This window comes from Lontra canadensis, unplaced genomic scaffold (genome assembly GCF_010015895.1).
Source record: "Lontra canadensis isolate GAN:19392208 unplaced genomic scaffold, GSC_riverotter_1.0 scaffold132, whole genome shotgun sequence".
Taxonomy (NCBI): Eukaryota; Metazoa; Chordata; class Mammalia; order Carnivora; family Mustelidae; genus Lontra; species Lontra canadensis.
Genome location: NW_022631126.1, coordinates 1,436,325 through 1,451,527, shown reverse-complemented (window position 1 = coordinate 1,451,527; position 15,203 = coordinate 1,436,325). Strand labels below are relative to the sequence as shown.

At 48.5% G+C, this 15,203-nt stretch overlaps 1 protein-coding gene across 1 annotated transcript; it reads left to right on the top strand.

Moving 5' to 3' along the window:
• Positions 1-656: 656 nt before the first annotated feature.
• On the top strand, positions 657-15,151 carry KCTD13 (potassium channel tetramerization domain containing 13). The gene is made up of 6 exons (XM_032842535.1): positions 657-1,044; positions 2,344-2,513; positions 11,543-11,632; positions 11,714-11,766; positions 12,390-12,585; positions 14,341-15,151. Exons 1-6 carry the CDS (start codon positions 801-803, stop codon positions 14,575-14,577), a joined length of 990 nt encoding a protein of 329 aa, XP_032698426.1. The 5' UTR covers positions 657-800; the 3' UTR covers positions 14,578-15,151.
• Positions 15,152-15,203: the final 52 nt, after the last annotated feature.

The following is a 15,203-nucleotide window of genomic DNA, read 5'->3' as shown; positions in this document are numbered from 1 at the left end:
CTTAGCTAGGATTCTAAGACCTTTGCTCGGCACGCTGCAGCCATCCGTGTGATTCATTCTGCTCCTCAGAACCACCAGGCGTGTTGCTGCCTGGGGTCTGTGTGTGCGCCCTTCCCTCTGCCTGGAGCCCTCCTTCACACCTCCACATGGCCCAGTCTTCTCAGCTTCAGCTCTGCATCACCTCCTCAGGGACGCCCTCCCTGACGACCTTACCTACTCACACCCTGCATGCCCTAGCACTACTGTCATCTCCTCTAGGAGGCTCCCTCACTTTAGCCTCTTGTACACGTCTCCCCTGGTGCTTTGTTCCAAGCTCTCCTCAGTCTGTCAAAAGCGCAGAGATGGGAGGCGGGAAACCTCGGCCTTCACACCCGCGAAGCCCTCTGAGAGCAAAGACCCAACCAACCACCCGGCGGAGACCTCGCTTTCCACAACAAGCCGTGGCGGGGCGCGTCCTGCAACCAGGGTCTGGGACTCGCAGTAGGAGCGCACCTCGCGGCCACCTCACCCAGCCAAAGGCGGCGTGCTACCTCTCAACGGGCCCAAGGCCACCACGCATGCTCCGCACCGCCGGCGTGCGAGGGTGGGGGCGGGTCCTTGGCGCGCCTGCGCAGCTGCTCGGCCCGGGCTTCCGGGCTGCTCCGGCGCGATGGGGCTAGGAGCCAGTGCGGCTGGGTAGCGGCGGCGTGTGGGCGTGCGGGCCGGGCGGTCTGGCTCGAGGGCTCCGGTCTCGGGGCCTTTGGGAGCCGCCGGAGGGCGCGGGGAGAGCTTAGCGTCCCCGTCCGCCGCCACTCCTTGGCATGTCGGCCGAGGCCTCGGGCCCGGCGGTAGCCGAGGCCCCATCCCTGGAAGCCCCTAAGCCCTCGGGTCTCGAGACTGGCTCCGCCGGTTACGGTCTGAAGCCCCTGACCCCGAACAGCAAGTACGTGAAGCTGAACGTGGGCGGCTCGCTGCACTACACCACGCTTCGCACCCTCACGGGACAGGACACCATGCTCAAGGCCATGTTCAGCGGCCGCGCGGAGGTGCTCACGGACGCGGGAGGTACGCCGCGCCGCCCTTACTGTGTGGTCCCTTATCCTCCAGATTCCCGTCTGCCTTCCCTTGCCCAGTCTCCCCATACTCCCTTCTCTCGTATCTCTACCGTCCAGTCAACTCATTTCACCCCCCTCCTGCCCCACGTCCAGTCTCATCTCCCCTTTCTCATTCATAACCCCGCTCCGCTCAGTCCTTCACCCCTAGCAATAACTAGCGTCTATGGAACATCACACGCCCCCCTCCAGTAGGCGCTGTGGTAAGTAATTAAACATGTCGCTTCAGAATTTTTGTTACCGGCCCCTCCAATTCTCCCACCCTTTATTCCTCAGCTCAGACGACTTGGGAACCAGCCCTGATGTCAGCAGCACCCTTCCAGGCAACCTTCACGTACCTTCCAACTGCCCAGCCTTAGGTTTGCCTCTCTGCCTCAGCACTGCTAACCGCCAGCCTGGAGCAGTTGTCTGGCTCTGTGTTCCTCTAACAGTTCCCTGTACGCTCACTCCAGGGATCCACCTGTAAATGCAGATTGTAGGAAAAGGCTGTTTTGGGGTTTGCCATGGACACCAGAGAGGAGGGTGGACAGTTCTCTTTGGCAGGTGAACCTTACCTAAGTGGAGTGTTGCCTTCAGGGATGGGACCCAGATGCCCAGGCAGAACTGTAAAATTTGTGAGAAGGTGGGGGAAGGTATTCAGAGGGGGTATAACAAGTATTGTAAGAGCAAGAAAATTAAAGTTCTTGGGGAGATGGAGTTCAGTCTTCAAATATCTGAAGTTTCGGAAGTAATTTATTTATTCAGCAAGTATTTGTAAAGCACCAGAGCTGCTTTGGTAAATGAATCAGACAGGGTAAGTCTTACGGACTTTACTTTTTTGTGGGGGCAGAAGGAAAATAATAACCAAATACACATACAAAAAATACATGTAATTGCAGATAATAATAAGTTCTAAGAATTATATAAAGGTTAAAATGGTGGGGTAGATATTTTAATTAAATAGGATGGTCAGGATTAACACTAAAGGTTCAAGTTTGTTGATAAGGTAATCTATAATCATTTTCTTGTGGTGGGAACTTTTTTTCAATGTAGAAGAGAGTTGGAAGGGATTAAATTCTCTACAAATGTTTAAAAAGGGTCTATGGGAGAACTCACTGGAGATGTTTCAAAGGGATTTTCTTGGACATGGCAGAGGTTTGAGACAGATCAGTATTCAGATTTGTAACTTTGGAATCTGTTTTTCCTAAGAATTTAGTAGCTCCAAGGCCCCCCGCAAAGTCATCCTTCCTCCTGCCTCTCTCCATTCCACCAGGTTGGGTGCTGATTGACCGGAGCGGCCGCCACTTTGGTACAATCCTCAACTACCTGCGGGATGGGTCCGTGCCACTACCTGAGAGTACCAGAGAACTGGGGGAGCTACTAGGTGAAGCACGCTACTACCTGGTACAGGGCCTGATTGAGGACTGCCAGCTAGCATTGCAGGTGAGGGGCCCTGAATCCCACCTTATGCCCATGTCTCTGGAGAGCTGCCCAAGCAGTTAGATACTGGGACATTAAAAAATAGAAGGGAGGCAGCATATGGGGTAGTGTCTGCAGAGGCTGCCTATGGCCTGGCTGTGACTAGCCATGACCACAGAGAATTAGGGGGTGCTTTCCTGTGTGTCCCTGCTGCCTCAAGAAGGACCTCCCTTACCACCTCATGCTAGGACAGTTGCAGTAGTTAAATGACTACTCTCTCTTTGCTCTTCCCCGGCTAATCTGGCGTTCACACTACCACCCGAGTGATGATCCTTAAACACAATGGCAATCTCTTCTCCCCCTTGCTCAGAAATCTTAAATAACTTCCTAGGAAAAAAATAATCTAAATTTAAATTAGAATATAATGACCTCACTGTTTTGGTCTTATCCTGGGAGACAGCATTCCACCCCCAGCTAGGCTTTGTTTTTGTGTTTTTAACTTTTTTTTTTTAGCAATGAAATCTTAGAAGCAGAGCTGCTCCCATTAAAACAGGTTGGGCGTTCCACAGCCCCAGCTGCTGGGCTTCTCTTCTGTGGATCTCTTAGGGTTCTGAGGAGAAGACTTAGAAGGCATAGCCAGGACCTGTGGGTTAAGCATCACCTCTACCACAGCTGAATTACCTTGATTGAGTCATTTCCTACTTCTGGCATTCTTTCCTCCTGTTCCAAAAGATGGGGAAACTAGAAATAGGTACAGTGTAATGAATTTTACATAAAGCCTTTTATTCTGTTTTTACAGTGTTAAGAATGTCCTTTCCTTTATGATACAATATTAATAGGAGATGAGAGTTTCTTTTTTTTTTTTTTTTTTTTTTTTTTTTAAGATTTTATTTATTTATTTGACAGACAGAGATCACAAGTAGATGGAGAGGCAGGCAGAGAGAGAGAGAGAGGGAAGCAGGCTCCCTGCTGAGCAGAGAGCCCGATGCGGGACTCGATCCCAGGACCCTGAGATCATGACCTGAGCCGAAGGCAGCGGCTTAACCCACTGAGCCACCCAGGCGCCCCATGAGAGTTTCTTTTTTGATGCCCTTTATATATTAAAAAGTGGCAACTATGAACAACTTTCTGTTGGCTTGGTGAATACTTACTGGTTCATGAAATTCAAAAGTACAGCGTTCCTTTGGGCAGTATCCATGTTTTTCAAACTGCATCCCATAGGGGAAAAAAATGCATTTTATACTCACATATATATAACTTAAGTAAGAGTTTTATAAAATGATACTTTTAGTGAAATACATGCTGGTATATTGTTTTCTTTATTTTGAATGCTCTTTGGGACCCACTAAACTTATTTCAGAACCCATGAATGGGTCACCACTTGCAGTTGGAAAACCGTGGAACTCGGTGATCTTCAAAGTGGGTTCCTGCTCTGTAGTTGTCATTTATCCAGCAGTATCTCCCACCTACTGTGGGAGATATTCTGGGAGTGATTCTGCTATCTGCTTGTGTGTACATCTTGTACCCGTGTTTGATACGTAGGCGGTGGGAGGTTGGGGATGTATCCAAGGTCAAAGAGCCAGCCAGTAAGCCGCAAAGCTCAGAGCCAGCCCCTGCTTATCTGACTCCCAGGTTCAGTGCTTTTCCCTCTGCTCCAGCTGCCTCCTTTCCAGGTTTCCTGACACCGTTCCCATCATCACCCCACTCAGAGCTGGCTTGTTCGTTTGGAGGTTTTGGTTTTTGCTTTTAAGATTCAGGTATACAGAATTAAGTTCATCCTCAGAGTGTGGTACTTAATCATCATTGGTCTCTACGAGTCTTCTCTCTTTTTATTTTTCCCCTTTCCTCCCAGCCCCTTGCCCGCTTCCCTTTTACCCATAGCTACCCCTCCAATTCTAATGTTTTGCTACATATACTTGGATTATGTTTGTACCCTTGAAAAGCTACGAACCTTGTTTTGTATATGTATTCATTTTCAATTTCTATAAATGGCATTGAGCTATGGATTGTGTGTTCTGTTTCTTAATTCAACACCTCTTTTGAGATATCTTCATGCCACTGTGTGTTTAGTTCTTTGCTTCTAACCACTGCGCAAGAATCTATGGCGTGTATTCACTGTATTTTATTTATATGTTCCCCTGAGGCTAGAGACCTAGATTGCCTCTACCTTCTTTCCCCTGCAAACGGTGCCACCTGCCACCATGAGCATCCTTCTACACGTGCCCTTGTGGGTCCTGGCCTGGGGTTTCTCAGGTTTGTAGCTGGGAGTGGAACTGCAGGGTCACATAACACATGCAGGGGAATTGCATAGAGATCATCAGATTAATCCCCCGAATGACCAGAGCACTTGTACTCCTGGTCAGCATGCCATCAGGGATCCCGTTTCTCCATATTCTCAGCAACACATGGCATCAGCCAGTGTTCTAATTTTGCCAAGCTGATTGGTATAGAGTGATCTCATTTTAATTTGTATGCCTCTGATTACTAACGAAATTGAGCAGCTTTTCATATGCTTGCTCGTTTTTTTTTGTGGTTTCCCCTTCCGTGAATTGCCTATTCATATTCTTGACCAAATTTTCTACTGAGTTTCCTATCTTTCTCTTGCTGCTTTGCAGAAGATCCTTGCCTATTTTAGTTTAGTTCCTAGGGAGAATTAAGCCCTAAGACATGTATTGTACATAATAAATTTACTTTCCTCGTATGCCTCTAAGAATGGTACTGTTTTCCTGTCATCCTCAGAAGAGTTGAGAAAACAGGTACTCAGATTATTTATTTGCTGGATTTTGAGATTCAGGTGAGGAATCCTAGTTGAGACAATCTGTTTCAGATAATTTCTAGTCAATTTTAGTTGTCGCCAATATTTTCTCTTAAAATGTCACCTGTCTGTGGCATCTTTTGTTGAATAGAAATCCTTGTGTTTTTTTTATTATAACCATTTATTATTTTTAAAGCAGTATATCTGTATCTATATCTATGTCTCTATCTACATATATATATATATATATACACACACATATATGTATTGTAGAAATTTAGAAAACACAGATAATCAAAAAATAAAAGCTCCAAATATCCTTTCAGGTGTTTGTGTGTGTGTGTGTGTGTGTGTGTGTTTGCGTATTTGCTAAAATATATATGCTCATGCTATATGTGCTGTTTTGTAGTTTGCTTTTTTTGGTTTGTTAATAATTGCCATCTTTCCATGTCAATAAAATTTCTTCTTATCTAAAATCCAGCGTATACTCAAATCTCTCCATTTGTTCCAGAAAGATCTTTTTTACCTGATACATCTAAACCAGGGCCCAGTCTAGATCCTTGCATTACATCTGGTTATTATGTTCTTTAAGTCTCTTCCAACCCTGAACCATCCCTTTTTTAATCATGCTGACTTGTTAAAAGAGTCCACAGTTGTCCTGCATGATGACCCACTTTCCAAATTTGCCTCATTGTTACATTATGGTATCATTTGGTTTGGTACTATACCTTGCTCTGAGTTTTCTGTAAACTATAGACAGTAGATTTATTTATTTTTTAAGTTTATTTTTATAGTAATCTCTGGACCCAACATGGAGCTTGAACTCATGACCCTGAGATCAAGAGTCACATGCTCTTCCAACTGAGCCAACCAGGCGCCCCAACAGTAGACTTAAAGTCTCGATGCTAAACTTTTTTTTTTTTTTAGATTTTATTTATTTATTTGACAGAAATCACAAGTAGGCAGAGAGGCAGCCAGAGATAGACAGGGAAGCAGGCTCCCCGCTGAGCAGAGAGCCCGATGTGAGGCTCGATCCTAGGACCCTGAGATCATGACCTGAGCCGAAGGCAGAGGCTTAACCCACTGAGCCACCCAGGCACCCCTAAACATTTTGATTAGAATACATTTTAGGTAATTTTATTATTTTTTTAAAGATTTTATTTATTTATATGACAGAGATCACAAGTAGGCAGAGAGAGAGAGGGAGTGGGAAGCAGACTCCCTGCTGAGCAGAGACCCTGATGCAGGGCTCAATCCCAGGACCCTGAGATCATGACCTGAGCTGAAGGCAGAGGCTTTAACCCACTGAGCCACCCAGGTGCCCCCTTTTTAGGTAATTTTATATATTTCATTTTGTGTTGTACTGAGAGAACCATAATGTTAATATTAGTAATATTAGTAATGCTCACATTTGGCCCCTAGATTCAGGTGATGATGACTGGATCCCTCCATTATAGTCAGACTTCCTTGTTACCAACCATAACGTAACCTGTGTGATATTGTTTAGGCACTATGTGAATGGCATTTATCTATCAACCACACACCAAGTGAGAATCCTTAACCTGAATCAATTTTATTAGGGGGGGCGCCTGGGTGGCTCAGTGGGTTAAAGCCTCTGCTTTCGGCCCAGGTCATGATCCCAGGTCCTGGGATCGAGCCCCACATGGGACTCTCTGCTCAGGAGGGAGCCTGCTTCCTCCTCTATCTCTCTGCCTGCCTCTCTGACTACTTGTGATCTCGGTCTGTCAAATAAATAAATAAACATCTTTAAAAAATTTTTTTTTTAAGATTTTATTTATTTATTTGAGAGAGAGACAGTGAGAGAGAGCATGAGCGAGGAGAAGGTCAGAGAGAGAAGCAGGCTCCCCGTGGAGCTGGGAGCCCGATGCAGGACTCGATCCCGGGACTCTAGGATCATGACCTGAGCCGAAGGCAGTCGTCCAACCAACTGAGCCACCCAGGCGTCCCATAAATAAACATCTTTAAAAAATAATAATAATTTCATTAGGGTTGTCATTATAATTCTGTTATTTCTTCAGAGTTATTACCTGGGATTATTTGTTTTTTCTTTTTTAAGTTTTTTTTTTTTTTTAATTTATTTGACAGAGATCACAAGTAGACCGAGAGGCAGGCAGAGAGAGAGAGAGAGGGAAGCAGGCTCCCTGCCAAGCAGTGAGCCCAATGCGGGACTTGATCCCAGGGACCTGAGATCATGACCTGAGCCGAAGGCAGCAGCAGCTTAACCCACTGAGCCACCCAGTCGCCCATATTTGTTTTTTCAAAGATTTTATTTATTTATTTGACAGAGAGCATGCACGAGCGCAGGAACATAAGCAGGGGGATTGGGAGAGGGAAAGCAGGCCTTCCTGCCAAGCAGGGAGCCCAGTGTGGGGCTCAATCCCAGGACCCTGGGATCATGACCTGAGCTGAAGGCAGACACTTAACAGCTGAGCCCCCCCAGGTGCCCTACTTGGGATTATTTGTAAAGTTACAGTTTCCATTGTCAACTGGAGAAAATCTTGATTTTAATGTCAAGTTCCCTTTTTTTTTTTTTTTTGCTTAATGGTATATCCTTGAAGGGTCTTATTGAAGGTTTTTTTCCATTCTGTCTACATCTTTTATTAGCTTTATTATCTTTCATATATGGGTCTTTTAATCTAAATGGAATTCACTGTTATAAATGTGAATTATGAAGGAATTTAACAATTTTTCATCCTCCAGAGAGTGAGCTAGTTTTTCCAGTGCCATCTACTAAACTTTCTGTGGTAGCCAGTGTCCAAGATAGCCACCAGCAATTCTCGCTTCCTCCTCATTCGGGATCTTGTGTGGTCACCTCCTACACTGAATAGAGCTGATCTATGTAACTAGTAGGATATTGAAGAAGTGATAGTGTGTGACTTCTAAAGCTAGGTCATAAAAGCCATTGCAATTTTTGCCTCTGTCTCAGATCACTCATTCTGGGGGAAACCAGCTGCCACATATAGACACCTGGTCAGCACAGGGGAGAGTTTACTTGTTGAGGAACAGAAGGTCCCTGTCCATAGCCAGCAGACCCCCAGCCATATGGGTGAACTATCTCAAGTGGATTCTCTAGACCCAGTAAAGTCTTCATATAACTACAGCCCAGGCCAACATCTGGACTCCAAACCTGGTCCAGACCACCCAACTAACCAATCTCAAGTTCCCAGCTAACAGAAACTGTGTGTGATAATAAATGTTTATTGTTTTAAGCTGCTAAATTTGTAGTAATTAGTTACCCAGCAATGGATAACAGATTTGGTATCTGGGTGGGGTTCTGTGGTAACAAAAACCTAAAACGTAGGAGTGGCTGTAGAACTGGGAAGTGGGCACCCATTGGCAGGACTTCAAGGAGAATGTTAATTAAAGCCTGAAGAGCTTTAGAGGGTCTGTTCATGGAAGCCCGATGACCTCAGAGGAGGCTGTAGCAGGGAAAATGTTACTAGAAACTGGTGCAAAGGGAACACTTGTCATGTAGAGGCAGGATTTTGGTAACACTGTCTCCCACAGTAATCTAGAAAGTAGAAAATGTACCTAATGAGCTGGGTAATGTTGCTAAAGAAGTTTCCAGAAAGAATGTTGAGGGGGCCACTGGATTTCTTGTTGCTGGTAGTAAAATAGAAAAGGAGAGGATAAGAAGGAGGGAAAACAATTGAACAAGGAGGCCGGAATTACTGGGTTTGAAAAGTCCCAACCTTTCCAGATAACACACGATGTTACAATTCCCAAATGGCTTCCTAGCAAAGATCAAATACAGGGCATTCTCAATAAAACTTGGTCTGAAGATGAAGTCGAACTGAACCCCAAGACTCACTTCATGAATATCTATCCATTAAGTTTTTACAAGAATTACATTGGTGGAGACCCTGCCAGCTTGGACCAAAAGTGACAGAGACAGTGCAAAACAAGAGGCCTTTGGGCCCCTGAAGCTCTACAGGCAGGAAACCACGTAGCTGCAAGCATGGACTGTCTTTCACGGAAAATGAAGGCTGACTCAGGGCAGAGCCAAGAGCTGTAAAGAATCATTTCTGGCAAGATTAGGCATTAGAGGGCTCCCAATATTTGTCCGGCTGGATTGCAGAATTTCTTTGAAGCAGAGACTTTTGTATGCTACCTACCTGAGAGTCCCCTACTGGTTATCCTCATGCCTGTTCCACCACTGCACATTAGGTATACGGGAGAGATATGTCTCTTTAGTTCACAGGTCATCAGAGCAAGAAGAAATGTACTTAAGGAGTTATAACTAAGGAACTACACCCAAGGAGCCTCATCCCTGCCCCCTGGACTGACTTAGGTGACAGGATTCTGTACTTCAAGCTGATGCTCTAAAGGGATGAGACTTTGGGGTTTTTGGGAGGGGGTGAGCATGCTTTTCAATGGGAAGGATTTGAATCAAAGGGGCCAGAAGGTAGCCTGTGGAGCCAGCCTCCAGAGGCATTCCCAATGATTCTCACTCCCTAGTACCCATTCTTTCGTGTATACTTCCCTTTCACATGAACAGGGCTGACAAACCAGGTCCTAAAAGACACTGAAGCCTCGACCTTACTCTCCCGGATTATTTGCTCCAGAGCAGCCAGCTGCCACGTTGGAAGCACACTCAAGTGACCCTGTGGAGAGGTCCAGATGACGGGGATCCGATGTTTTCTGCAGATAGCTGGCATGAACTTGCCAGCCATGTGAATAAGCTTTCTCAGACATACATCCTCTGGACCCAGGCATGCCTTCAGATTCCTGCAGCACTGGCTGACTTGGCTACAACCTCAAGACAGACCCCTATGCCAGAACCACCCAGCTAAACCATTCCTGAATTCCTAACCCACAGAAACCAAGATAATAAATATTTATTGTTGCTTTAAGCTGCTAAGCTTGGGGATGGCTTATTACACAGCAATAACGAATACGTACTCTGTACTTGCCCCACAGATAAGTGGTGTCCCCTTTATAAATACCAGTTCTCATATATATACGTAATCCCATTTCTAAACTCTCTTGTGTTCCATTGGTTTTGTGTTTGTTCCCGCAAACCAAAACCACAGTTTTCATTAGTATGGTTTTATAGGATATCTTAATATCAGTCCTTCCTCTTGGCTCTTTTTAAAAATCGACTTAAGTAATAATAGACTTTTATTCTTCCATATTAATGTCAGAAAGGTCTTTTTTTAAAGATTTTATTTATTTATTTGTCAGAGAGAGAGAGACACACAAGCAGGGGGAGTAGCAGGCAGAGGGAGAAGCAGACTTCCCGCTGAGCAGGGAGCCCCGTGCGGGACTCGATCCCAGGACCCAGGACCATGACCTGAGCCAAAGGCAGAAGCTTAACCAACTGAGCCACCCACCCAGGTGTCCCCAATGTTAGAAAAGGTCTCATAAGTTTCTTAAAAAAACAAACAAACAAACAAACAAACAAAAAAACTGGAATTTCTGTTGAGAAAAAGATCTGGTTGAGAGAGGTGAAAGGCGTTTTGGCATAAAGATTCTAAAAGACCGAAAAGAGGAAAGAAGGGGCGCCTGGGTGGCTCAGTGGGTTAAAGCCTCTGCCTTCGGCTCGGGTCATGATCCCAGGGTCCTGGGATCGAGCCCCGCATCAGGCTCTCTGCTTAGCAGGGAGCCTGCTTCCTCCTCTCTCTCTTTCTGCCTGCCTCTGCCTACTTGTGATCTCTATCTATCAAATAAATAAACAAAATCTTAAAAAAAAAAAAAAGGGAAAGAAAAGAGGAAAGAAGCCAATGTATCTGGTTCTGCCTCAGACCTCATCCCACCCAACCAGGTTCATTTATTGAACAGAGATTGAGCACCCACTGTATACTAGGCATGTCCTCGGTGAGAACGGATCATAAGCAAACATACAACAAAATGAGAAAATGTGAGGAACTCAGTGCCGTGAAGAATGAGCTGCTAACGTGTAAAGAAGGTAGAGGAGGCTGTTTGAGTCGGAGAGCTTTAGGTGACGGGCCAGCACCCTCTTCTGAGGGGTCCTGTTCTGAGTTATCTGAATGGCATGAAGGGGCCAGCAAAGCACACAGCTGTGTAGACCATTCCAGGCAGTGGGAACTGCGAAGGGCTGGGTGGGCCCAAGGAACAGGCGGTGGGTGGGGCTGAAGCCCAGCAAGCAAGGAAGAGTGGTAGAGGCGAGAGCAGAGAGGTTGGATCCTACAGAGCTCTGTGGAACACTGAATCTGGATTTTTCCCAGAAGGCAACAAGCCGCTTTGGACGGCTTTTTAAGTGGGGGAGCGAGTGACCTTTTGTTGTGCTGTTAACCACCTTCCGCTTCTTCTCCAGCAAAAAAGGGAGAACTTGTCCCCGCTGTGCCTCATCCCCACGGTGACATCTCCCCGGGAGGAGCAGCAGCTCCTGGCCAGCACCTCCAAGGTGAGGCCCCTGAGCCCTGCAGGGTGGAGGCTGGGGGCCTCTCCCTGCAGCCTGACCCCCACCCTTCTCTCCCCCCCACAGCCCGTGGTGAAGCTCCTGCACAACCGCAGTAACAACAAGTACTCCTACACCAGGTGACTGCCACGGGGCTGGGGGGTGCCCTGGGCTGGGGGTAGGGGGGTGCTGGGCTCAGGTACCGCCCCAATGGGGCCCGCCCCAGGGTGTGGGGGCTGTGACCCCGCAGAGGGGCCGAATGCCCGCCAGGATGCAGATTGCAGCTCTGGGTACTTGGGCAGGTCATTGTCACCCTGGAGGCTCTGTGCACTGACCCGCAAACCGGGTTCCGGCGAGGGTTGCGAGAGTGGCGTGCATTGCCGCGGGCTCTTCCACAACCGACTGTGCTTTCCACGTGTTAACTCCTAGAATCCTCGCAGCTGTGTGAGGGCATACTATCTCCATGGAGCAGGTGGGGAACTGGGGCGCCAAGAGGTGAAGGAACTTGCCTGCTGTCACTCGGTTACAAGGAGCGGCGCCACGAAGGCGTCAGGTGAAGCCGCGGGGGCCTCGGAGCCCGGCGGCATGGGTAGCCCCTCCCGGGTGCTGCGGCTCCTCAGAGGCCCCCTGAACCCACTGGCAGGCCGAGGAAGCGCCCCGCTGGGCACGGGGACCTGAGTGCAGTGAGGCGTGCCCCCACGCTGCAGGAGCAGGGGGAAGGAGGCCAGTGTGCTATAAGGCCTCCTGGCCCCCTGGTTTTTAGCACTTCAGACGACAACCTCCTTAAGAACATTGAGCTGTTTGACAAACTGGCCCTGCGCTTCCACGGGCGGCTGCTTTTCCTCAAGGATGTCCTGGGGGACGAGATCTGCTGCTGGTCCTTCTACGGGCAGGGCCGCAAAATCGCCGAGGTGTGCTGCACCTCCATTGTCTATGCCACAGAGAAGAAGCAGACCAAGGTCAGAAGGGGCTCGGGGCCGGGTCGGGGAGGGCTGTGGTGGTGGGCAGCGCCCGGACCCTGGCCAGAGGGCAGCGTGGCCGACCACGTGGCAGAAAAAGTCCGGGGAGTCAGGAGCTGCTGTTCCAAGTTCCGGGGTCTCGTTAACCTGGGGCAAGTCACCTTCCTCCTGTGGGTCTGTCTCTCTGCCATGAAACGAGGGTTTTGGGCTAGAGTGGGATTCTTTACCTGGCCCATTTGCGTCTCAAGGCCGTCTTGAAGCAGTATGCAAGTTTGGGAGTGTAAATGCATTTTCCCATCTAGAAGGGACCATAGCTGTTAGACTCTCAGAAGGGTCCGTGACCCACAATAGGTTCTTAGAACCTCAGGACCTTAGAAAACACAGGTCTCTTAGGACACACTGAGTTTGTAAGTCCTGAGACATGAATGTGGCAGTCAGCACATAGTTCCTGAGAACGTCCTCTGCACTGAGCACAGCACCAGGCTTGGAATCCAGGGGAATGCAAGGCCTAGGGAAGTAGCAGCCCTCTGTCGTGTCCCCTGCTCCCTTCTGACCTTGATACAAGGAAAGTGCCTCAGATACGCAGGTCTCTGAGCACCCAGTGCTACTTCGTACCTCCCCACCCAGCACACACTGGTCCCTCCTCGGGGACTTTTTCCTCACCCCTGGCTGCCTAATGATCTCCTGCTCAATCTTTAAGACACAAGCCAAGCACAGCTTAGTTTGGGACAGCTTCGCTCGTGAGCTTTCAACCTCTCACAGCCCCAAAGCTGGTCATACTTCCTTCTTTGTCTGCAGCAGGCAGGAGGAGAGTGTCCCATCAGCAGCACGGGGTTAGCTCCTGGAGGGCAGGGCTCTAGCTTTTCTTCCTATCTCTCTAGCCCCAGACAGTGGAAGCGAGGAAGCATTTATCAAATGCGTGCATGAATGAATGACCCAGCTTCCAAGAAGTTTCCACTGTAAGTGGGAAGGCAGGAAGATAAACCAGTAGTGAGCAAGCAGCTTGGTAACTCTGTCTGTGTTAGCTCATCCTTCCAGGCCACACGACACCCACTCTGTCCCTAACACCTCCTCGCTTCACCCCTTTCTGTTCTCTCTCCACTCTGCCTCCGTCCTGCCAATCTTCGAATACTGGACTAAGTGCACTCCTGCCCCAGGCTCTTAGCCTTGCTGTTGCCTGTTCCCCAGATGGCCCTTTCTCTCCTTACCCACCTCGCTCCTTCCCCACTCCTCTGACTATTGGTTGAATGTCACCCTTTCAACGAGGCCTTCTCTGAACGCCCTCTCTAAAGTTGTAACATGTGTGGCTATGACCCTCCCCACCCTCTCTTTTTTTTTTCCTGTAACATCTATCACCATCTGAGGGTTTATATTTGATAGCACGTATGTCTGGTCCTCCCCCTAGAATGTAAACTTCCTGCAGACAGGAACTTCTGTTTAGTTCACTGCTATAGTCCCAGTGCCTAGAACGACACCTGGGACATGTCCGTCACTCAGTAAGTGTTTGTCAAATGCAAGAACATACCAAGAGACTTGGCAGCAAAGGGGAGAAAACAAGTAGGTAGCTCTGCCTGACTTCGGAGCTGGACCTTGAAGGGCAAGTATGACTTTGCTGAGTAAAGAATTTGCCAAGAGGATAGAGAGTCCAGGCCAAAGAGCCTGGGACTGCAGAGGCTGGGGGTGCGCCCGGGGGCAGGGGACCGCCTGTGTAACTGCATCCAGGGGTAGGAGCTGGGGATTGCTGGCCTTTTGCAGGTGGAATTCCCGGAGGCCCGGATCTTTGAGGAAACCTTGAACATCCTGATCTACGAGACTCCCCGGGGCCCAGACCCAGCCCTCCTGGAGGCCACAGGGGGTGCAGCTGGAGGTGGTGGGGCAGGCCGAGGGGAGGATGAGGACAACCGGGAGCACCGTGTCCGCCGGATCCATGTCCGGCGCCACATCACCCACGACGAGCGTCCCCATGGCCAACAGATTGTCTTCAAGGACTGACCTTTGACCTTGCTCTCTGTTTTCCTCCTGCCACTGGAATGCAGTTCCTCTCTCTTTCCCTCCCCTTCCCAGGCCTTTGCCCCGGCTCTGCTGGCCAAGTCGTGGGTCCTCCTTCTGTCCCTCTGTTGCATGGTACAGTTCACTGTGGCCCTTTTCCATTCATTCCCACCTCCCGGCTCACAGCACGGTACATTCCAGACCCTCCATCAGTCAGAACCTTTCAGAAGGCCTGCATTTGTTCCCTTATCCCATCCTTGTCCTGCTATTTTTCCCTCACCAGCTGGTTTAGAATGATTTAGAATTCCCTTTTTCTCTTTCTCTGTCTCTCTCTCTTTTTTAGCACACTGTACACGCCAAAGTGTCCAGCCAGCCCTTACTGACACCCACCATGTTCTGAGCCACCTTCCCACCGTCGTGCAGGGTAGCTTCTCTCTCCCTCCTCCTTCCCCAACCGGTCCCCCACCCCTTTAACTTTGTACTAGGCTGGCCTGGGCTTGCACCAGCTTAGCCGTCTTCTCAATCTATTTCATATTATTTATTTTAATTTTCTATTAAATTATTGGAATAAAACTGAGTTGAGGGACTGGTGCTGGCTCTGGGGGAGAGGGCCAAGGAGATGGCTTGTG

Excerpts from the sequence above, each read along its gene's own strand:
- KCTD13 (XM_032842535.1), top strand. The coding sequence starts at position 801 with ATGTCGGCCGAGGCCTCGGGCCCGGCGGTAGCCGAGGCCCCATCCCTG. Across the intron at positions 1,045-2,343 it reads GGTGCTCACGGACGCGGGAG|GTTGGGTGCTGATTGACCGG; the intron begins GTACGCCGCGCC and ends CCATTCCACCAG. Across the intron at positions 11,767-12,389 it reads AACAAGTACTCCTACACCAG|CACTTCAGACGACAACCTCC; the intron begins GTGACTGCCACG and ends CCTGGTTTTTAG.